General features: G+C 37.4%; 1 protein-coding gene and 1 long non-coding RNA gene across 9 annotated transcripts in view; one reads left to right on the top strand and one right to left on the bottom strand.

Annotated features, from left to right (window-relative positions):
• Positions 1 to 23737, top strand: part of GRM1 (glutamate metabotropic receptor 1) — a 420197-nt gene that overhangs the window by 341631 nt on the left and 54829 nt on the right. For all 8 annotated transcript variants that reach the window (XM_078370258.1, XM_078370256.1, XM_078370257.1 and 5 more), the window contains exon 6: positions 1440 to 1608. In XM_078370258.1, the coding sequence (XP_078226384.1) occupies positions 1440 to 1608 (169 nt within the window). The remainder of the gene's footprint in view (positions 1 to 1439; positions 1609 to 23737) is intronic.
• The window catches only part of LOC118153007 (uncharacterized), a 63724-nt gene that overhangs the window by 5440 nt on the left and 34547 nt on the right, over positions 1 to 23737 (bottom strand). The gene's annotated exons all lie outside the window — the stretch shown is intronic.

The raw sequence follows: 23737 nt of genomic DNA on the forward strand, positions 1-23737 counted from the left end.
ATGTTCCCCTCCCTGTGTCCACGTGTTCTCATTGTTCAACACCCACCTATGAGTGAGAACATGTGGTGTTTGATTTTCTGTTCTTGTGTCAGTTTGCTGAGAATGATGGTTTCTAGGTTCATTCATGTCCCTACAAAGGACACAAACTCATCATTTTTTATGGCTGCCTAGTATTCCATGGTATATGTGTGCCATATTTTCCCTGTCCAGTTTATCATTGATGGGCATTTGGGTTGGTTCCAAGTCTTTGCTATTGTGAACAGTGTTGCAATGAACATATGTGTGCATATGTCCTTATAACAGAATGATTTATAATCCTTTGGATATATACCCAGTAATGGGATTGCTGGATCAAATGAAATTGCTATTTCTAGGTCCTTGAGGAATCACCACACTGTCTTTCACAATGGTTGAACTAATTTACACTCCCACCAACAGTGTAAAAGTGTTCCTATTTCTCCACATCCTCTCCAGCATCTGTTGTCTCCAGATGTTTTAATGATCGCCATTCTAACTGGTGTGAGATGGTATCTCAATGTAGTTTTGATTTGCATTTCTCTAATGACCAGTGATGATGAGCATTTTTTCATGTTTGTTGACCTCATATATGTCTTCTTTTGAAAAGTGTCTGTTCATATCCTTTGCCCACTTTTGAATGGGTTTGTTTGCTTTCTTTCTTGTAAATCTGTTTTAGTTCTTCATAGATTTTGGATATAAGTCTCTTGTCAGATGGGTAGATTGCAAAAACTTTTTCCCATTCTGCTGGTTGCCAGTTCATTCTAATGATTGTTTATTTTGCTGTGCAGAAGAAACAAGCAATAGGGAAAGGATTTCCTGTTTAATAAATGATGTTGGGAAAACTGGCTAGCCATGTGCAGAAAGCAGAAACTGGACCCCTTCCTTACACCTTACACTAGAATTAACTCCAGATGGATTAAATACTTAAACATAAGACCTAACACCAAAAAATCCTAGAATAAAATCTGGGCAAAACCATGCAGGAAGTAGGCATAGGCAAGGACTTCACGACTAAACACCAAAGGCATTGGCAACAAAAGCCAAAATAGACAAATGGGACCTAATTAAGTGCCTGTAGTTCTAGCGACTCCAGAGGCTGAGGCAGGAGAATTAATTGCTTGAACCCAGGAGGCAGAGGTTCCAGTGAGCTGAGATCAGCTCCACTGCACTCCGGCCTGGCAACAGAGCAAGAGAGAGAGAGAAAGAGAAAGAGAGAGAGAGAGAGAGAGAGAGAGAGAGAGAGAGAGAGAGAGAGAGAAAGAGAGAGAGAGAAAGGAAGGAAATAAAATAAAATATTGGCAGTAGCTGAATGTAAGATGATACTAGCTTTTGTCTTCCTTCTATTTTTATCTACTTACCAACTTTCTGTTTTCTACATTAGGTGTATATTCTGTAAGAACTGCATGTTGTGTTCTTTGTAGGTATGATATCATGAATCTGCAGTACACTGAAGCTAATCGCTATGACTATGTGCATGTTGGAACCTGGCATGAAGGAGTACTGAACATTGATGATTACAAAATCCAGATGAACAAGAGTGGAATGGTGCGGTCTGTGTGCAGTGAGCCTTGCTTAAAGGGCCAGATTAAGGTAAGCCAAAAATGCATTCATGCGTGGTATCTGTGAGGAGGTCATCTGCCTGGACATTAGCAAAGAACAACACAGACAATATTAAAAACAAGACTGTCCAGAAAGGGTGTGCCAGGCTTACAATTTTTGGCTCTTGTGTTTAGCTAAAACTGAAAAGACGAAGATTAGGAAATAGAGTAGGTAAACTCTTAGAGCATTTGCATATAGTCTTTACTTGAATTACAGTGATGGGCTGGAATCTTTAATACAATCTAGGCAGGAAAGGGATGAGTAATCAAGTTTTAAAACTCGAAAACAGAAGTAAATGTGAAAACCAAAGCCAGTAATAGTGCTTAGTTATAGTTCTAGCTATTGTTAAAGAAAGAAGCTGAACAATGCTAAGTAAGCAAATAACTAAAATACCAGAGGTTGAAGTGAGGTAACGCAGACTGCTTATCATTTCCTCTTCTCTACCAAGTCCTTTGATTCTTCTGAAACTGGCATGTTTTTCTACACAAGACAGAGTCTCCACTTTCTTACTATTTTCTGGAGCTATTTGGAGGTGGAGTAGGGCAAGTGAGTAACTATGACATCACTATATATAGAAAATGACAATAAACAAGCATCAGATCCTTGGATGTGCTAGAGAGGCTTCTCAATGAGGAAGCCATGGAGGCAACACTCTCCATATCCTAGGCTATTTAAAACCGAATTGGGTGGTACACTAGGAAATGGAGCATAGGGGAGGGATTGTGAATGGCAGGGTATGGATTAGATGACCTAATAGGTCTTTCCCATCCCTAATTTTCTGTGATTCATCTTGAGGCACAGACAGGCTGTCACATAAATGTCTCACAGCACAGCTAGAGCTGGGGTAGATCAGGCGTGAGGCTCTGGCTCCTGCCATGCTTACGTGCCACCATGCCATTCTTTGCTTGGGAGCTGCAAAACCACCCATGCAGAGGAGGTGGTCTGAAAAGCTCACTGAATGGTCCCCAGGGCAAGAATCTAGTCATATAATGCTAAGTTTTAGACAGAGGCTGGACAAGCCTTATCTCAACCCACTAAAGGAAATGCAGGATCTGCGACCTGTAACATCTTCTGGCAGCTGAGAAGAGCTATCCTGGTGGACTCAAATGCTCAGACACTCCAGCTGCCTGGACAAAGAAACAAACTTCTGAGATGAATCATCCTTGTTTTAAGTATCTTGCACTTTCTCTGCAGAAGCTATATTAAAAATATTTAGTAGTTGTTATGACAACCAGTCAATCAGCATCGACTCCATTCTCATGCTATTACAGGGTACTGGAGGCCTCCTGACATGGCTATGGTGAATCTTTGAGTTGGTGGATCATGGGAAGATTTGGTCAATGTCCTCCTTGACTGGGTGACTGGGGTTGTGTGGGGCATTCAGGAGACACGGAGACACTGCTAGCTTCCAATCAATGCAGAAATATTTCAGTAGTCTACTAATATATAAAAGTAGTATGTATGGGTTCATTCCTGTCTAGGTGGAATATTTCCACATGAGGTTGCTGATGATATAAGGTATGATCTCGGAAATCCAGAGACCCCAAATTTCTCCTTGCCTGTTGTCGTGAGATGCCAGACCAAGGCATTCTGGTTGCATCATCTTTTCTGGATCATGGGAAACAACAGGGTATCGGTGGGGAGAGGAGAGAAGCCCTGAACGCATACACTTCCGCCACCCAAAGGATGTCATATGTTGGCTCCGGCTGCCTCTCCAGTGTGGGTGTAGCATTGAGTCTATTGTGCAGACAATTACCGGGAAAAGGTTTTTGAAACTACAAAGTTCAGTTTTACAGGGTATATGGAAAACATGAAACCTGGCAGGAAGAAACAAACTGTTGCAAGAATTTGCTGTCCTCAAGCTCTCTTTCACAATTGTTACTCTGACTGCCAGCGGGCTGTGAATGGGCACTCACATACCATGTGTGTTCCCCTTTACACCTTCCAGGAGAGCAGCCTTTGTTCTCCCCAGTTCGGGGCCAGGCTGTCCGCCTATGTCCCTGCACCTAGACACTGAACTATTTCTGGCATGATGTTTGTGCTATCCCATGCAGTGTTATCGAAGGAGATCCCAGAAGTTGTTGCTGAGCCATTACAGAGCGTTCATTATAAATGCAAAGCTCTTGAAGGCGAAGTATAGAAATATGGTATACCCTGCAGAAAGAAAATGTATGTGTTCTCAATAGCAACCTGGAGTGGAGGTGAGGGGAGATGTTTGTTTTGTTTCTCATAAGCACCTTGGGAGATATGGAAACAAATACAATTTGAGTCCCATTGACCAAATAATTGCACATTCTAACATCACTGATTTGCCACCTACCAGGCCCAGGATGCATACAGCCAGATCAGTAGCTACTGTGAAGGAATAAGAGAGACAGGCAGCTTACAAGGTGACTGTAGGACATGCGCTTGTATTAACTGGGAAATGTAACCTTTAGGAAAGAGTTCCTTATTTTAAATATCAAATATCATTTAAATTGCTAAAATAATAATTTGATATCTTTTCTGATAACCCATAGAACTTTCTTATGATCATTTCCTATGAAGTAGTCAAAAACCCAGCATTCTTTTGTTATTGACTTTTGGAATATTTTTAGAAATGCAAATATAACTTATAAACATAATATGGAGGAAGAGAATAATTTTGGTCAAACCACAAAGACAGGTAAATAAAATAATACTTTTTATTGTTGTGTGTTACCTTAGGGTCCAGTCAAGAAAAATAAAGAGCCCATGTCCAAATAAAGATGGGTTAAAAGGGGAAATTTAAGGGGAGAAAATGGTTACAAAAGTAAAATGGGGTACTGAGGCAACTCAAAGATGACCAACAGCAGCATCTATTCCCACTCCAGAGGTAGAGGGACCCAGGGAAAACTCATGGCTACTACCTCTGAGCTGTCCCTGAAGTGGGACAGTGAGCGCAACCTGGCTTTTCTCTTCTCCTTCTCTTCTACCTCACATTAGTTCCTCCTATTTTACCAAATCCACCCAGAAGGCAGCTGGCAAGAGATCCTGGAAAATGTAGTTCACAAGTATCTTAGCTCAGGTTCCCTTGAACACTACCAACTATGCAAAGCTTAATTGCTAATGCATATTCATGGAAGATTCAATCCTAGAGAAACAAGAATGAGGGGGAAAGGGAAGTGAGATATGGAAGGATGGAGGGAAAGCAGCACAAAACAATGTGACATGTTATTGAGCAGGAGATTGCTTCACTGAAGATAACAAGTCATGTGGCCTCAAGAGGTCACTGCCCAGGCTATTCAGACTATTGGAGGAAGGACGGGAGAGGAATGAATGCATTCCCTTCATCCTATTTTCTGCTTCATGTGGTCAAAGTTTATGCTCACAGGAAGTTACATCACCTGATCCCTTCAGGCAGCTTCTGAGGAAGCCAGAGCCCATGCTTGGTAATAGCGCTTCTTCAAATTCTGGAAGCAATATAAGGAGTGACGGCCTACATGGGTCTCTTGTGGTCTTGTCTGGGCTACTGCTATGATGAGTCCAACAGGGGCAGTTCTGGAGCCCAGAGCCCACTCCAAGGAAGGGAGAGACAGCTGGAGATGACAGAAGATGAAGGAGCAGTGGGAGAGGCCACAGTGACAGTCATAACAGCAACATCTGGAACTCTCTGAGTGCTGAGAGCCAAGGGCCCAAGACACAAGTGCAGCCAACGAGAGTCTGGGGCAGCACATAAAATCTGAGCAATGTTATGCAAGCAAACATCAGGGGCCTGGTGTGTGCTGGTCTCACATACAGAACCCACTGCTGTTTTCCTTGCTGCAGTGAAGGACGGAAAAGGGGTAGGAAGGGGAGGAAAGGTAAAGGAAAAGAAAGTTCTGGAAAAGAAAAGGGAGATAATGGAGATCAGGGACTAACATTGGGTAACATGTTCTCAGGCAAGTACAATTGATACTTTACAGATGTCATTTCAATTACTCTTTGAAACGACCCTTTTAAAGCAGGTATCATCATCCCCCCATTTTATAGATGAGGGTTCTGAGACCCAGAGGGATTGAGTCACTTGCCCCTAAGCTCTCAGCTAGAAAGTGCCAACGCTGGGCTTGGAGCCAACTCAAAGCTGTTATCATCCCACGGACACATGTTTTTCAACTATCTTTCATTATGTGAACTGGCACATTTCCTACAAATGCATATTTCAATTTCTAAGCTTTATTTTTTCAATAGCTCACAACAAAATCATAAGTAATGATCCACTTTTAAAATACTGAGGGAACAGAATCTAGAATTGAGGAAACAATATTTGTGAAGGAGGCTGGAAGAGTTTAATAGGGACCGAGACATCGGCACAGACGTGAGGGAAAGGATACTGAAGATTGATTTCACTGGCCTCCTGTTCTTTCTTCCCCTCTCTCCTCTCCCTGCTCTCTTCTGCTTTTTTTTTCCCTTAAGTTTGTATTTCAATTCTTTTCTCCAAGATGTTGGTTTGGGTTGAAAGGTTGGGGTAAGAGTGTGGAGATAACCATTGCTTCCTATCATCACCCATCCAATTATGACAGGATTCTGAAGATGTTGGGTGAATGTGGCATACATCATAAATGTTTCTCCTCATTTACACATGCCCTATTGTTGTACAGTAAAGTGCCACCTTATTTATATAGAACAAAGTCCACTTACACATATCTTATACACTGTATACTTTATTTTTATTTTTTATTATACTTTAAGTTCTGGGTACCTGTGCAGAACATGCAGGTTGGTTACATAGGTATACATGTGCCATGGTGGTTAACTGTTTCATTTGTGTAACAGACAAGATATTTCATCTGATTTGTTGGAATTATCTACTGGAGAAATAAAATTTTAGTTTTAAAAGGCATTAGAAATGTGCCTTTTAAGAAAAAAAGACTGTTCAAACCTCTAGAGTGCTCCTTGCTCAATTTCAGCTGCTTATATGATTGTGATCTTTCCATGGATGAGCAAAAAGGCCAAAGAATGGATTCGTTGAGTATCAAAACAAAGGGAACATGATCATTCTCATTATGACCTAAGATACCCTTAAAAACGGACGGAACGAAGCAAGTCCACTAAGAAATCATTTATATTTGACTGAAATCGGAGTGTTAAGTATGCCGAGGTTTGTGTCATGAGCATTATTAAATAATGCTGCTACAGGACTTTGTATCTGGCTTTTCCTTTTAGTAGATATAGCTACTTGAGAGAAATTACCAGTGGAGATAACTTGTAATTTCTAATAATATCCTTCTTTAAAAAACACAGTTGATCATATTAATTTTCACACTGACACATTTCAACATAGGCCATTGACTAAAAAGCAGCCAAGTTGTGTTTGGTCATGTCTCTTCAAGCCTCTACAGAGACTGGGGTTAGGGTCTCAGATTCCGGAGCATTTGTCATCATCAGCAACCCAATATCCTTTCTTCGCTCCCTTACCGTGACATCATTTCTCCCTTTCTCTGTGCATTTCCCTTCTATTCAAAGTGCTCTCTATATTCACGGTTGTTTATTTAGCCTTAGCTTCTGCATTACTGGGTAAAAGATCCTGTCTATCTGGAAGCTTGGATACCCATTCTTGACCACAACTGTCAAGCAATTAGTACAACGCTACTTTTCCTGATAGTAAAAAAAGGAACGTGATAAGGTGAAAGTTTATACTCCAGAATGTAATATAAAATCTATGTGTATGTGTTTATGTATACATATGTGTGGGTATGCTATTAATATATTTCTACTATGTGTAACCAGTTCTTCCTGTTGCTTTATGCAGAAATAACTACATAAAATCGATGTGTTCTCAGCTATGTAAATAGATGATGTCCTCAGGGAGAAAAACAACTTTAATAATGTGATAGACAAAACTTGTATTCTGTGGAAATCAGCTAGATGAACTTGGAAAAGCTTTATCATTCCACTTACTCTGCAGTGATGGAAACATTGCAACACGTTTGTCAAAATATCAAATAACAAAACTGTGCTATAACACCATTTCTTGATAAGATACCACTCAAATAGATACTACCCCTCTGATCTGGCAGTATTCTGGAAGGCTGAGGGATTGGAAGCCAAAAGAGATGGGGGAAATGAGATTGGGAAGAGGATAGACGATGCATCTGCTTCCACCTTTCCTACTCTCACATTGAATCCAAGTAGCTCATCTGCTGATTTACTTCTAGGTCTCATTGTAAATCATGCTGGATTGATGATTTTACACTTAATTTTTCCATCTGCAATTACTCCAAGTTCAGAGTTCAAGTGTGTCACATTGTGGCTGTATTTTGTTTTACCTCTAGCTATTTATTTTTGTTTTTAAAGTCCAGGCCACATAATCTAGAAATGTTTCTTTTTCTTCCAGTGCATGTGTTTCAAAATTTGCTTGTATGCATTTGCTTTCCCCCATAGTAGTATGGGAAGGAATTTTGTCTTGAATGTGATAGTGAGAGAATTGTTTAGACAGAAATCTACCTCAAGCAAATTATCCTATTCTGCAAACAATCATCACTTTCTGATTACTACCTGCTTGGCAGTGACATATCATAACCCTATCCCCATGACCCAGTCCATCCAGCCCCAGCTGGCTATAGCTTAATGAGATTATTCTTTTTCCATGAACTATTTCATGCCTACAAACATGGATTATCTTTTAACACTTTTCACATCTTTACTCAGTGTCTTTATTCTTGTTCAACTGTGTCTTATAATTTTGACCGAGTTAATAAACACCTCTCTTTTGTTCCCTTTTGAAACATAAAAGAAAACATTAAAGAATAGCGCAATAATTACTCATGTATCCACCAATCCCGTTCAAGAATTATAAATCTTTTACCATGTCATTCCTCTCTTTCTCTGTCTCTCTTTCTCCCTCTTCTTCTCTCTATTTTTTGGGAGCCATTTAAAAAGAACAAATGTCATCCAATTTTATACCTTAAGACTTCAACTTACATCTTCTGAGAACAAGAACAATTCTCATATAATCATCAAACCAGCTAAGAAAGTTATCACTAACATCTTCAGCCATAACTGTCGCTTCCACCCCAGCTTTCCCTCCTTCTCAATCAAAACAAACTAACCATCTAAATTATGTAGTTAAGGTAACCATTTTGGCATCCAGTAAAACAATGATTCAGTTCCTCCACTGTGTAATATCTTCCCAATTCCACTGCAAAATGGCAGGTTCTGAGTACAAATTGCCCACAGGCATATAAAAAAATCCTGTAACTGAGAAGCCTACAATTACGTAATGATGAGATCTGCCTGTGCTACTAAAATTCTGAAAACCAATTGAAGCCAAAACATTGTCTTTAGTGTCTTATTGTGAACATAATAAAAAATGAAATTACTATAGTATCTTTGAATGAGGAGGAAACTTTTCAAACACAGGTCAGAGTGAAAAATTCCATGGAAGTATCATTAATTTATCCACACCCACTCTGAGTAATGGCCTACACCTTTACCTCTCCCACTCTGACCTCTATCTGTGCTGTTCTCTTGGTCACTGAACTTTTCTGTTATTACCTCAGATCCAACCTCTTTATCACTTTCAGGACCAGATCCCCATGGAGACTGCTGTGAATCATGGGCTATTGGGCAGAACAGGGGACACAGCAAGGCTGACATGTCTTTGGTGGCAGTGACATAAGTGGGGAGCATTTAATTTTTTAAGTAGACATTTATTGAAGTATAATGTACACACAGAAAAGTAGTGGATGACGGCACAAGTATGAATATGCAGGGTACTCATCCTACCTCGCCTTGCTCTGCTGTTCCCTCTGCCTAAAACACTCTTTCACCAGATACCTTCAGGTTTATGCCCTTCCCCTCCCTCAAGATTTTACTCAAACGGCAACATCTTAGTGAGACTTTGCTTGACCACCAGATGCAAAATGGCAACCCTCAATTTCAGGTGCCTTCCTATCAGGACTAGGAGCAGAGTGAGGCAGGCACCTATGGCACAGGCTTCGAGGAGACGGTCACTCTCAAGGTCCTGCAGGCTTAGGCGAGGACTCGCACGTCCCTGAGGGAGAAAGTCTCTTTCAACTTGCTCCCTAGACAGTCCCCTTGCCTCATCTTGTTTTCTGTCCTGTGACCTATTGCTCTTTCTTGCTTTAGTTTTTTCCAAAACCCCTTTTCCTAGCATGACAGCTCCTCAAAGGTGGCGATATTATCTGTTTTATTTACTGATTATTTTGAGCCTTGATACGGTGCCTGGCACATTGTATGTAGGCTAGGCAATCAAATGCATATTTCAAATAAATGAATGAATGGCGAATGGGTCAATGAATAACTGAACAAATATGCTCTGCATAGGCATTTTTGTTGATACATAATAATGGTACCTATTTATGGGGTACACATGATATTTTAATACATGCATACAATGTGTAATCAAATCTGGGTAAGTGGGATATCCATCACCTCAATCATGTATTTCTTTATGTTGGGAACATTCCAAATCTTCCCTTCTAGCCATTTTGAAATATACAATAAAATCTTTTTAACTATAGTCCCCCATTGTGCTGTCAAACACTAGCATTTATTTGTTCTGTCTAACTGTAGTTTATATCCATTAACCAGTCTCTCTTCATTCATCCCTCCCCTTTCCCCTTCCCAGCCTCAGGTAATCAGCATTCTATTCTCTACCTCCATGAGACCAACTTTTAAAACTCCCACATATGAGCAAGAACATGTGATATAATTCTTTCTGTGCTTTGCTTATTTCATTTAACACAATGTCCTCCAGGTTCATTCATGTTTCTGCAAATGACAAGATTTTATATATTTATTGGCCATTTGTACATCTTCTTTTGAATATGCCTATTTAGGTTCTTTGCCCATTTTAAAAATCAGGTTGCTTTCTTGCACTCAAGTTGTTTGAGTTCTTTACATTCTGGTTATTAATCTGTTGCTGGATGGATAGTTTGCAAGTATTTTTGCCTATTCTGTAGGTAGTCTCTTCACTCTGTTAATTGTTTCTTTTGCTGTGAAGGAGCTTTTTTAGCTTGATATAATCTTATTTGTTGGTTTTTGCTTTTGTTGCCTGTGTTTTTGAGGTCTTATCCAGAAAATCTTTGTCCAGACCAATGTCTTAAAGTTTTTCCCCAATGTTTTTCTCTAGTAGTTTCATAGTTTCAGCTCTGACATTTAGGTCTCTAATTCATTATGATTTACTTTTGTATATGGCAAGAAATAGGAATCTAGTGTTTTTCTTCTGCATATGAATATCCATATTTTCCCCGCACCATTTATTAGAGACTCTCTTACCCAGTGTATTTTCTTGGAGTCTTTGTAGAAAATAAGATGGCTGCAAATATGTGAACTTATGTCTGGATTCTCTCTTCTGTTGCACTGGTCTATGTGTCTGTTTTTATGCCATCATCATGCTGCTTTAATTAACTACGTGTGTAGTATATTTTGAAATTAGATAGTCTGATGCCTCCAGCATTGTTCTTTTGCTCAGGATGGTTTGGCTATTTGGGTTCTTTTATGGTTCCATGAGAATTTTAGGATTTTGTTCTATTTTTGTTTTTTACTTTTATTTTAGCTTCCCAGAGGTCACGAAGTTTTCTACATGGATAAATTGCATGCCACTGAGATTTGGTGTAGGAATGATCCAGCCACCCAGTTAGAGAGCTAGTACCAGACAGCAAGTTTTTCAACCCATGGCCCCCATGGTGGTAGTCTCCATTGTCTGTTGTTGCCAACTTCATGTCCACGTTTACCCAGTGTGCAGCTCCTGCATATAAATGAGAACCTTTAGTATTTGGTTTTCTATTCCTGGATTAATTTGCTTAGGATGATGGCCTCTAGCTGCATCTGTGTTGCTGCAAAGGACATGATTTTTCTTTTTTTATGGCTGTGTAGTATTTTGTGGTATATATGTACCATACTTTTCTTTATCCAGTCCACCACTGATGAGCATCTAGCTTGATTCTATGTTTTTGCTATTGTGAATAGTGCCATGATGAACACATAAATATGTGTCTTCTGTGAAGGTTGTTATTGATATTTTGATAAGGATTTCATTGAATCTGTAGATCACTTTGGGTAGTATAGACATTTCTACTATACTATTTCTTCTAAGCATGATCATGAAATATCTTTTTATTGTTTTGTGTCCTCTTCAATCTTTTTCATCAGTGTCTTATACGTTTCATTGTAACAATATTTTAACTCTTTGGTTAAATTTATTTATAGGTATTTTATTCTTTGGTAGGTACTTTAAATGAAAAATGATTTTTTATTTCTTTTTCAGATTGTTCACTATTGGCATATAGACATGCCACTAATATTTCTACATTGATGTTGCATCCTGCAAATTTTCTCATATTCATTTATCAGTTTCTACAGTTTTTGGGGGGGTGCACAGTGGACTCTTTAGGTTTTTCTAAATAGATTATTATGTTATCTGCAAATAAGGACAATTTGACTTCTTCCCCTCCAATTTGGATCCCTTTATTACTTTATCTTGCCTAATTTCTCTGGTTAGAACTTCCAGTACCATATTGAATAAAAATGTGAAAGTGGGCAACATTATCTTATTTCAGATCTTAGAAGAAAATGATTTCAATTTTTCCCTGTTTAGTATGACATCAGCTGTGGGTTTGTCATATATGGCCTTTATTGTGTTGACAGATATTTCTCATATAACTAATTTGCTGAGAATTTTTGTTCTTACGGGATGTTGAATTTTATCAAATACTTTTTCCGCATCTATTGAAATGATCATATTGTTTTTGTTCTTCATTCTGTTGATGTGGTATTAAACCATCCTTGCATCTCTGAGATAAATCCCAGTGGATTGTAGTTAAAAATCTTTTTGATGTATTGTGGAATTTGATTTGCCAGTATTTTATTGAGGATTTTGCATTTATGTTTCTCAGGGATAATGGCTTGTACTTTCTTTTTTGTTGTGTCCTTGTCTGGTTTTTGTATCAGGGTAATGATGGCTTTATAGAATGAGTTTGGAAAAATTCACTTCTCTTAATTTTTTTGGAAAAGTTTAAGAATAATTGGTACTGGTCTTCTTTAAAAGTTCAGTAGAATTCAACAGCAAATTCATCTGGTCCAGGACTATTCTTTGTTGAAGGATTTTTATTACTGATTCAATCTTTTTACCTATTATTGGTGTGTTCAGGCTTTCTATTTCATCATGGTTCAAACTCGGTAGGTTATATGTATTCAGGAAATTATCCATTTATTCTAGATATCTCAATCTGTTGGCATACAGTGATTCACAATTGTCCTCTGTATTTCTGTGGTGTCAACTGTAATGCCTTGTTTTTCAGATCTGATTTTATTTATTTGAGTCTTTTCCCTTTTTTTCTTAACTTGTCTAGTTAAAGGTGTGTCCATTTTATTTATCTTTTCATGAAACTAAATGTTTATATTGTGTAGTATTTTTTAGTTTCATATTTCTCCTTTGATATTTATTGTTTATTTTCTTCTACTAATTAGGGGTTTGGTTTGTTCTTGCTTTTCAAATTCTTTTATTTGCATTATTAGGTTATTTGAAGTTTGTCTACCTGGTTGATATAGGTATTTATTGCTGTATACTTCCTTTTCAGTGCTGCTTTTGCTATATACCGTAGGTTTCCACTTTCATTTGTTTCCACTTTTATTTGTTTCACAATTTTTAAATTTTCTTCTTAATTTATTCATGAACCCATTCGTCATTCAGAAACATGTCATTTATTTTCCCTGTAATTTCACAGTTTCCAGAATTAATCTTGTTATTGATTTCTGGTTTTATTCTATTGTAGTCTGAAAAGATATTTGATATAATTTTGTTATTTTTTAAATTTGGGGGTATTATTTTTGTCACCTAATGTATGGATGTATGGTCTATCCTAGAGAATGTTCCATGTACTGCTGTTGAGAAGAATATGTACTCTGTAGCTGTTGGATAGAGTGTTCTGTAAATGTCAGTTAGGTCCATTTGGTCTAAAATGTAATTTAACTCCAATGTTTCTTATTGATTTTCTGTCTGGATGATTCATCTATTGCTAAAAGTGGAGTGCTGAAATCTCCAACTAGTATTGTATTACAGTCAGTCTCTCTCTTTATGACTGTTAATGTTTGCTTTGTATATTTTGATGCTCTAATATTGGGTGCATAGATATTTACAACTGTTATATTTCTCTTGTTGAACTGAGCCCTTTATCATTGTAAAATAGCCCTCTTTGTCTCTCTTTATAGTTTTGACTTGAAGTCTTTTCCATCTGATGTGAGTATAGCTACTCTTGCTCTTTGAAGGACTCAGTCTCTCTTCATGTTGTGCAATTTAGGTGAGGACTTGCATATAACTGAAGGAAAGATCTCCTTAACTTTGTTACCTAGGTTCTTTTCTTTCTTCACCTTTGCTCTGGCTCTGTATCCTATTTCTCTTTCTTGATTTAGTCTTTTCCATAGCCTTTCTCCAGAATGATAGCTCCTTATAGATAGTGATATTATCTGCTTTGTTCACTGATAATTTCTAACCCTGACATAGTGTCTGATACATTGTAGGCACTCAAATACAATTTTGGATGAGTGAATGAATAAATATTGAATGAAGGAATTAATGAATAATTGAATAAATATCTTTTCAATGGCATTTTGTTTCCCCTTCTAGAGATATACTTATTCCCTTATGTAAGATTTTTCAGCTCTTTAACTTCAATTATTGAGTCTTTATACTTATTTATTCCCATGCATAATATCATGTCTGCCAGTATGTGTCACTAAACAAAAGCTGATTAATTGAGAATATATATATATATATATATATATATATATATATATATATATATACTAACCTCTGAGATATTTTGGTTCTCAGTATAATCTGTTATCATACTGGCAGCCATACATATTTAAAATATGTAGATGTAAAATTGTTATACTGGGAAGAGCCTAACTTGACTGAGGATTGTGCAAGGTATTGAGCCCCTCTATACATGTCCCCTCATTTGCAAAATGTACATAATTAACTATACCTATGGAGTAGTTGTCGAGATTCATATAATTCTATAAAGTGCCTACCACATAGTTTGACTTAATATAAGTCAATTTTTTGATCATTTTATGTTCTTATCATCTTTTTATTATATTTTGTCTGTGGTAAGTTAGTGTATTCCTACATCGTATAATATGTTTATGTAGTTCTATGTCTCTCTTTTATTCCAATTGAATTCTTCATTTCCATTTTTTCTTTCTCTCATATTCTATATTACCTTCTATTCTTTCACATACATTGTTGAGTAATTAATATGTGCCAAGAACTGTGATAGCACTGTGAATGCAAAGGAAACAAACATAGCCTCTTCTTTTGAGGAATTCATAGTGTAGCTGGGGAAAATAGATCAGTAATTAGATTCTGTTGTTTCCCAAGCTCCCAAAAAGGATATGAGGTTCTTTAAGGACACAAGCCAGTGGAGCTAGCTCCTTTCTCTTACAGCTGACTCTCCCACAGTTCTTTTTAATTTTTAATTTTTGTGGGTACATAGTAGGTGTATATATTTATGGGGTACATGAGATGTTTTAGTACAGGCATTCAATGTAAAATGAGTGCATCATGGAGAATGGGTTATTCCTTCCCTCAAGCATTTATCCTTTGAGTTACAAATAATCCATTTACACTCTTTATGGTATTTTAAAATGTACAATCCAGTTATTGTTGTCTATAATCATCACTATTTGTGTTATCAAACAGTAGATCTTATCCATTCTATTTATTTCGTACCCATTACCCATCCTCACCTCCTCTCCATGCCCCAACTACCCTTCCCAGCCTCTGGTAGCCATTATTCTACTATGTCCATGAGTTCAATTGATTTTATTTTTAGATCCCACAAATAAGTGAAAATATGTGATGTTTGTGTTTCTTTGCCTGGCTTATTTTACTAAACATAATAGTCTCAAGTTACATCCATGTTGTTGCAAATGACTGGATCTCACTCTTTGTTATAGCTGAATAATACTCCATTGTGTATATGTATTACCTTTTCTTTACTAATTCATCTGTTGATGAACATTTAGGTTGCTTCCAAATCTTAGCTATTATAAAAAGTGCTGCAACAAACGTAGGAGTGCAGCTATTTCTTCAATATATGGATTTCATTGTTTTGTGTGTATTAAGCAGTGGAATTGCTGGATCGGAGGGTAGCTCAATGTTTGGTTTTTTAAGGAACCTCCAAACTGTTCTCCATAGTGATTGTACTAATTTACATCCCCACCAACAGTGTACAAGGATTCCCTTTTCTCCACATCCTCGCTGTAATTTATTATTGCCTGTCATTTGGATATAAACCATTTTAACTGGGGTGAGATGACATCTCATTGTAGATTTAATTTGCATTCTCTGATCAATGATGTTGAGCATTTTTTCTTATGTCTGTTTGCCAGTTGTATGTCTGCTTTTGAGAAATATCTAGTTAAATCTTTTGCCCATAGTTTAAATTATTAGATTTTTTCCCTATAGAGTTGTTTAAGCTCCTTATATATTCTGGTTATTAATTTTTTCCTAAATGGGTAGTTTGCAAATATTTTCTTCCATTCTGTGGATTGTCTCTTCATTTTATTGATTGTATCCTTGCTGTGAAGAAGCTTTCTAACTTGATATGATCCTACTTGTCTGTTTTTGCTTTGGTTTGCCTGTGCTTGTAGGGTATTGCTCAATAAATTTTTGTCCAGATCAATGTCCTGAAAATTTTCCCCAATGTTTTCTTGCATTTTCATAGTTTAGGTCTTATATTTGAGTCTTTACTTTATCTCTATTTGATTTTTGTGTATGGTGAGGGATAGAGATCTAGTTTCATTCTTCTGCATATGAATATCCAGATTCCCCAACACCATTTATTAAAGATGCTGCCTTTTCCCTAGTGTTTGTTATTGGCACCTTTGTCAAAAATGAGTTTACTGTAGTGGTATGGATTTGTTTCTGGATTCTTTATTTTGATGAATTGGTCTATGTGTCTGTTTTAATGCCAGTACTGTGCTGTTTTCATTACTATAGCTCTGTAGTATAATTTGAAGTCAGGTAATGTAATGTGGTTTCTCCAGTTTTGTTCCTTTTGCTTAGGATAGCTTTGGCTATTCTGGGTCTTTTCTGGTTCCATATAAACTTTAGGATTTTTTTTTTATTTCTATGAAGAATGACATTGATATTTTGGAAGAGATTGCATTGACTTTGTCAATTGCTTTGGCTAATCTGGATGCTTTAATGATATTGATATTTTTCCAATCAATTAAGATGGAATATTTTTCCATTTTTGGGTGTCCTCTTTAATTTCTTTCATCAGTGTTTTATAGTTTTTGTGGTAGCTATCTTCCACTTCTTTTGTTAAGTTAATCTCTAGGTATTTAATTTTATGTATGTATATCAGTCTGTTGTCCCACTGCTATAAAGAACTACCTGAGGATGGGTAATTTATAAGGAAAAGAGGTTTAAATGTGCTCACAGTATCATGGGTTGTACAGACTTCTGCTTCTCAGAAAACTTACAATAATGGTAGAAGGTGAAGTGGAAGCAGGCACATCTTCACATGGCTGGCAGGAAAGAGAGAGAGTGAAGGGAGAAGAGCTACACACTTTTGAACAACCATATCTCATAAGAACTCTATCATGAAACAGCACTAGGGGGAATGATGCTGTATACCATTAGAAACCACCCCCATGAGTCAATCATCTCCCACCAGGCCCCTTCTTCAACACTGGGAATTACAATTTGATATGAGATTTGGGGGTGGGAGGGGGGACAGAGAGCCAAAGCAATCAGTGTGGCTATTGTAAATGAAATTACTTTTTTTATTTCCTTTTTATATTGCTCACTGTTGTTGACATATAGAAATGCTACTGATTTTTGTATGTTGATTTGTATCCTGTAACATCATTGAATTGACATATAAGTTTAATAGTTTCTTGTAGAGTCTTTAGGATTTTCCCAAATATAAGATAATACCATCTGCAAACAAGGACAATTTGGCTCCTCCCTTTTCAATTTGGATGTCCTTCATATCTTTCTCTTGTCAAATTGCTCTAGCCAATACTTATAGTACTATGTTGAGAAACAGTACTGATAGTGAATATCCTTGCTGTGCTCCACATCTTAGAGGAAAGACTTTCAGTTTTTCCCCATTCAGTATATTATCATCTCTGGGTCTGTAATATATGGCTTTTATGATATTGAGATATGTTCCTTTTATCCCCAGTTTTGAGGAGTTTTATCAAGAAAGGATGTTGAATTTTATCAAATGCTTTTTATGCATCAATTTAAATAATCATATGGTTTTTATCCTTCATTCTATTGATATGATATATCATGTCAATCAATTTGCATATGTTGAACCATCGTGCATCCCAGGAATAAATAACTCTTGTTCATGAACTTTTTAATGTATTATAGAATTCACTTTGCTACTGTTTTGTTGATGATTTTTGCATCAATATTCATCAAAGATAATAGCCTGTAGTTTTTTTTTTGTTTTGTTTTTTTTCTTGAGACGGAGTTTCACTGTTGTTACCCAGACTGGAGTGCAATGGCACGATCTTGGCTCACTGCAACCTCCGCCTTCTGGGTTCAAGCAATTCTCCTGCCTCAGCCTCCTGAGTAGCTGGGACTACAGGCACACACCTCCATGCCCAGCTAATTTTTTTTTTGTATTTTTAGTAGAGATGGGGTTTCACCTTGTTGACCAGAATGGTCTCGATCTCTTGACCTCATGATCCACCTGCCTCGGCCTCCCAAAGTGCTGGGATTATAGGTGTGAGCCACTGTACCCGGCCAATAGCCTGTAGTTTTATTGTTTTTGAGGTATCTTTGTCTGGTTGTGGTATCAGAGTAATACTGGCCTTGTAGCATGAGTTTGGAAGTATTTTCTCTTTCTCTATTTTTTGGAATAGTTTGAGTACAATTGGTATTAGGTTTTCTTTAAATGCTTGGTAGAAGTCTTCAGGGAAGCAATCAGGTCCCTGGCTTTTATTTACTGGGAAATCTTTTATTATGGCTTTGATTTTGTTACTTGTTATTGCTCTGTTAAGGCTTTGGATTTCTTCCTGGTTCAATCTTGGTAGGTTGTGTGTATTCATGAATTTGTCTATTTCTTCTAGATTTTAAATTTATTGGCATATAGTTGCTCATAGTAGCTAGTAACAATCCTTCAATTTCTGCAGGATTAGTCATAATTCCTCCTTTTTCATTTTTGATTTTATTTATTTGGGTCTTCTCTCTTTTTTTCTTAGTTTGACTAAAAGTTTCTCAAGTTTGTTAACTTTTCAAAGCATCAACATTTTGTTTTATTGATCTTTCATATTATTGTTTTTCATTTGAATTTGATTTGTTTCTGCTCTGATCTTCATTATTTTTTTCTTCTACTAATATTGGCTTTGGGTTGCTCTTGCTTTTCTAGTTCTTTAAGATGCACTGTTAAATTGTTCATTTGAAGTTTTTTCTCTTTTATGATGTAGGCACTTAAAGCTTTAAACTTGCCTGTTAATACTGTTTTTTCTGTATACCACAGGTTTGGTATATTGTGTTTCCATTATAATTTGTTTCAAGAAAATTTTCAATTTCTTTCTTAATTTCTTTATTGACCCACTGGTCATTCAGGAGCATATTATTTAATTTCCATGTAGTTACTGCAGTGTCCAGAATTCCTCTTGTTATTTGTTTTTACTTTCATACCATTGTGGTCAGAGAAGACGCTTGATATTATTTCAGATTTTTTGAATGTATTGAGACTTGTTTTGTGAAATAATGTATGACCTATCCTTGATAATGACTCATTCTTAAGGAAGAGGAAGAGAGGAAGTGCTGAGAAAGAGAATGTGTATTCTGCATCTCTGAGATGAAATCTTTTGTAATTATCTATTAGATCCATTTGTTTTTTAGTGCAGATTAGGCGTGATGTTTCTTTGTTGATGTTCTGACTGAAAGATCTTTCTAATTCTGAAAGTAGGCTGTTGAAATCTCCAGTTATTATTGTGATTGGGCCCATCTCTCTTTATAGTTCTAATAATATTTTCTTTACCTGTCTGGATGCTCCCGTATTTGGCACATATATATATAAAATTGTTATATCCTCCAGTTGAATTGACCCTTTTATCATTATATAGTGACCTTCTTAGTCTCAGAGTTTTTGTCTTGAAATTCATATTTTCTGGTGAGTATTGTGACCCATGCTCTTTTTTGATTTCCATTGGCATGGACTATCTTTTGACATCCCTTTATTTTCAATCTAAGTGTGTCTTCATAGGTGAAGTATGTTTTTGTAGGCAGCAGATTAATGGATCTTGTTTTTTTCATTCATTCAGCCAGTCTATGACTTTTAATTAGAGAATTTAGTCCATTTACATTCAATATTGTTATTGATAAATAAGGACTTTTCCTGCCATTTTGTTATTTGTTTTCTGATTGTTTTGTGGTCTTCTCTCCCTTCTTTCTTTCCTTCCTGTTTTCCTCTAGTGAAAGGTAATTTTCTCTGGAGACACAATTTAATCTCACTTTTTATTTATGTGTGTGTTTCCATTGTATGTTTTTTGTTTTGAGGTTACAATGAGGCTTGCAAATACTATCTTATAACCGGTTAATTTAACCCCATAACAGCTTGACACTGTTTTCATAAACAAACAAACAAGAAAAAAGAAAACCAGTAAAAACCATATGCCTTAACTTTGTCTCCCTACTTTTAAACATTTTGTTATTTCTATATGTATCTTATTATACTGGCTATGTCTTGAAGAGTTGTTGTAGTTATTTTTGATTGGTTCATCATTTAGTCTTTCTACTTAAGAGTAGTTTACATAGCACAGTTATGGTGTTATAATATTCTTTTTTTCCATGTACTTACTATTACCTGTGAACTTTATAACTTTAGGTGATTATTTATTGCTGATTAATGTTGTTTTTTTCCTGATTGAAGTACTCCCTTAAGTATTTCTTGTAGAACAGATCCTTCTTTCTTTCTTTCTTTCTTTCTTTCTTTCTTTCTTTCTTTCTTTCTCTTTCTTTCTTTCTCCTTCCTTCCTTCCTTCCTTCCTCCCTCCCTCACTCCCCCCTCCCCCCACCCTCCCTCCCTTCCTTTCTTCTTTCATCCCTCAACTTTTGTCTGGGAGTCTTTATTTCTCCTTTATGTGTCCTTCATGTGTGAAGGATATTTTCATCACATATACTATTCTATGGTAAACGTTAAAATATATATATATATAAAATTCGAGGGTACATGTGCAGAACATGTATGTTTTTTACATAGGTATACAAGTGCCATGTTGGTTTGCTACACCCATCAACTTGTCATCTACATTAGGTATTTCTCCCAATGCTATCCCTCCCCCAGTCCCCCATCCCCCAACAGGCCTCAGTGTGTGATGTTCCCCTCCCTGTGTCCATGTGTTCTCATTGCTCAACTTCCACTAATGAGTAAGAACATGTGGTGTTTGGTTTTCTATTCTTGTGTTAGTTTGCTGAGAATGATGGTTTCCAGTTTCGTTCATGTTCCTGCAAAGGACATGAACTCATCCTTTTTATGACTGCATGGTATTCCATGGTGTATATGTGCCACAATTTCTTGATCCATTCTATCGTTGATGGGCATTTGGGTTAGTTCCAAGTCTTTGCTATTGTGAACAGTACTGCAATAAACATAAGTGTGAATGTGTCTTTATAGTGGAATGATTTAAATTTTTTTTCCTTCAGCACCTTAAGTATATATTCCCAATATCTCCTGGCCTGTGGAGGAAATATTCCCACTATCTCCTCCTTCCATGGAGGAGTCTGATGCTAGACATATTGGAGCTGCATTTTATGTTGTTTCTTTTCTCTTGCTACTTTTAGAATTCTTTCTTCATCCTTTACTTAATACCATGATTATTAAATGCCTTGAGGTAGTCTTCTTTGGGTTCAAACTTTTCAAGTTCTATACCTGATATGGTTTGGCTGTGTCCATACCCGAATCTCAAATCTTTCATAATTCCTACATGTCATGGGAAGGACCCAGTGGGAGGTAATTGAATCATGAGGGCAGGTCTTTCAGGTGCTGTTTTCATGATAGTGAATAAGTCTCACAAGATATAATGGTTTTATAAAGGGGAGTTCCCCTGCACATGCTGTTTCTCTTGCCTGCCACCATGCAACATGTGACTTTACTCCTCCTTTGCCTTCTTCTATGGTTGTGAGGCCTCCCCAGCCATGCTGAACTGGGAGTCTATTAAACTTTTTCCTTCATAAATTACCCAGTCTTGGGTATGTCTTTATTAGCAGCACAAGAACAGACAAATACAGTAAAATGGTAATTGGAGTCAGGCACTGCTGTAAAGATATTTGAAAATGTGGAAGTAACTATAGGACTGGGTAACAGGCAGAGGTTGGAATAGTTTGGAGGGCTCAGAAGAAGATAGGAAAGCATAGGGAAGTTTGGAACTTCCTAGAGACTTATTGAATGACTTCAACCAAAATGCTAAAAGTGATATGGACAATAAAGTCCAGGTGGAGGTGGTCTCAGATGGAGATGTGAAACTTACTAGGAATTGGAGTAAAGGTCACTTTTGCTATGCAAAGAGACTGACGGTATTTTGCCCCGCCCGTATTTTGCCACTGCCCTTGAGACCTGTGCAACTTTGAACTTGAAGGAGATAATTTAGGGTATTTGGTAGAAGAAATTTCTAAGCAGCAAAGCATTCAAGAGGTGAAAGAGGACAAAAGTTTGGAAAATTTGTAGCCTGAAAATGCAGTAAAAAAGAAAAACCCATTTTCGGGGGAGAAATTCAAGCTGGCTGCAGAAATGTTCATAAGTAACATGTAGCCCAATGCGAATCATCAAGACAATGAAGAAAATGTCTCCAGGGCATGTCAGAGACCTTTAAGGAAGCCCCTCCTATAACAGGTCCAGAAGCGTAGGAGGGAAAATGGTTTTCTGGGCTAGTTCTAGGGCCTCCTCTGTGTGCAGACTAGGGACTTGGTGCCCTGGTTCCCAGCCATGGCTAAAAGGGGCCAATGTAGAGCTCAAGCTGTCGCTTCAGTGGGAGCAAGCCCCAAGCCTTGGTGGCTTACATGTAGTGTTGGACTTGTGGGTGCATGGAAGTCATGAAATGAGTGGGAACCTCCACCTAGATTTCAAAGGATATATGGAAATGCCTGGATGTTCAGGCAAAGGTGTGCTGTGCTGCATAGGTGGAGCCCTCATGGAGAACTTCTGCTAGGGAAGTGCAGAAGAAAAATGTGATGTGTGAACCCCCATATAGAGTTTCCACTGGGGCACTGCCTAGTGGAGCTGTAAGAAGAGGGCCACCTTCTTACAATTCCACTGTAAGAAGTCTTACAAACCCCAGAATCCTCCAAACCCCAGAATGGTAGATCCATTCCACTGACACTTGCACTGTGTGCCTGGAAAAGATTCAGACATTCAATAGCAGCGTATGAAAGCAGCCAGGAGGGGAACTTTATCTGATAAAGTCACAGGGGTGGAGTTACCCAAGACCATGGGAACTCACCTCTTGCATCAGAATGACCTGGATATGAGATATGGAGTCAAAGGAGATCATTTTGGAACTTTAAAGTTTAATGACTGCCATACTGGATTTTGGACTTATGTAAGGCCTGTAGCCGTTTTGTTTTGGCCAATTTCTCCCAATTGGAATGGATGTATTTACTCAATTCCTGTACCCCCATTGTATCTAAGAAGTAATTAATTTGCTTTTGGTTTTACAGGCTCATAGATGGAAGAGATTTGCCTTATTGCAGATGAGACTTCGGACTGTTTACTTTGGAGTTAATTCTGAAATTAGTTAAGACTTTGTGGAACTGTTGCGAAGGCATAATAGGTTTTGAAATGTGAGGACATGAGATTTGGGAGGGGCTGGGGCAGAATAATATGGTTTGGCTGTGTCCCCACTTAAATTTCAAATTATAGCTCCCATAATTCCCATATGTCATGGGAGGGACCCAGTGGAGGTAACTGAATCATGGTAACCATTCTTTCCTGTGCTGTTCTCATGATAATGAATAAGAGAAGACTTTTATGAAGGTGAGTTTCCCTTCACATTCTCTCTCTTGCTTGCCTTCCACTATACGAGACATGACTTTTTATTCCTCTGCATTCTGCCACGATTGTGAGGCCTCTCCAGCCAAGTGAAACTGTGAGTCAGATCTTTTTCCTTTAAAAATTATCCA

This window comes from Callithrix jacchus, chromosome 4 (assembly GCF_049354715.1).
Source record: "Callithrix jacchus isolate 240 chromosome 4, calJac240_pri, whole genome shotgun sequence".
Taxonomy (NCBI): domain Eukaryota; kingdom Metazoa; phylum Chordata; class Mammalia; order Primates; family Cebidae; genus Callithrix; species Callithrix jacchus.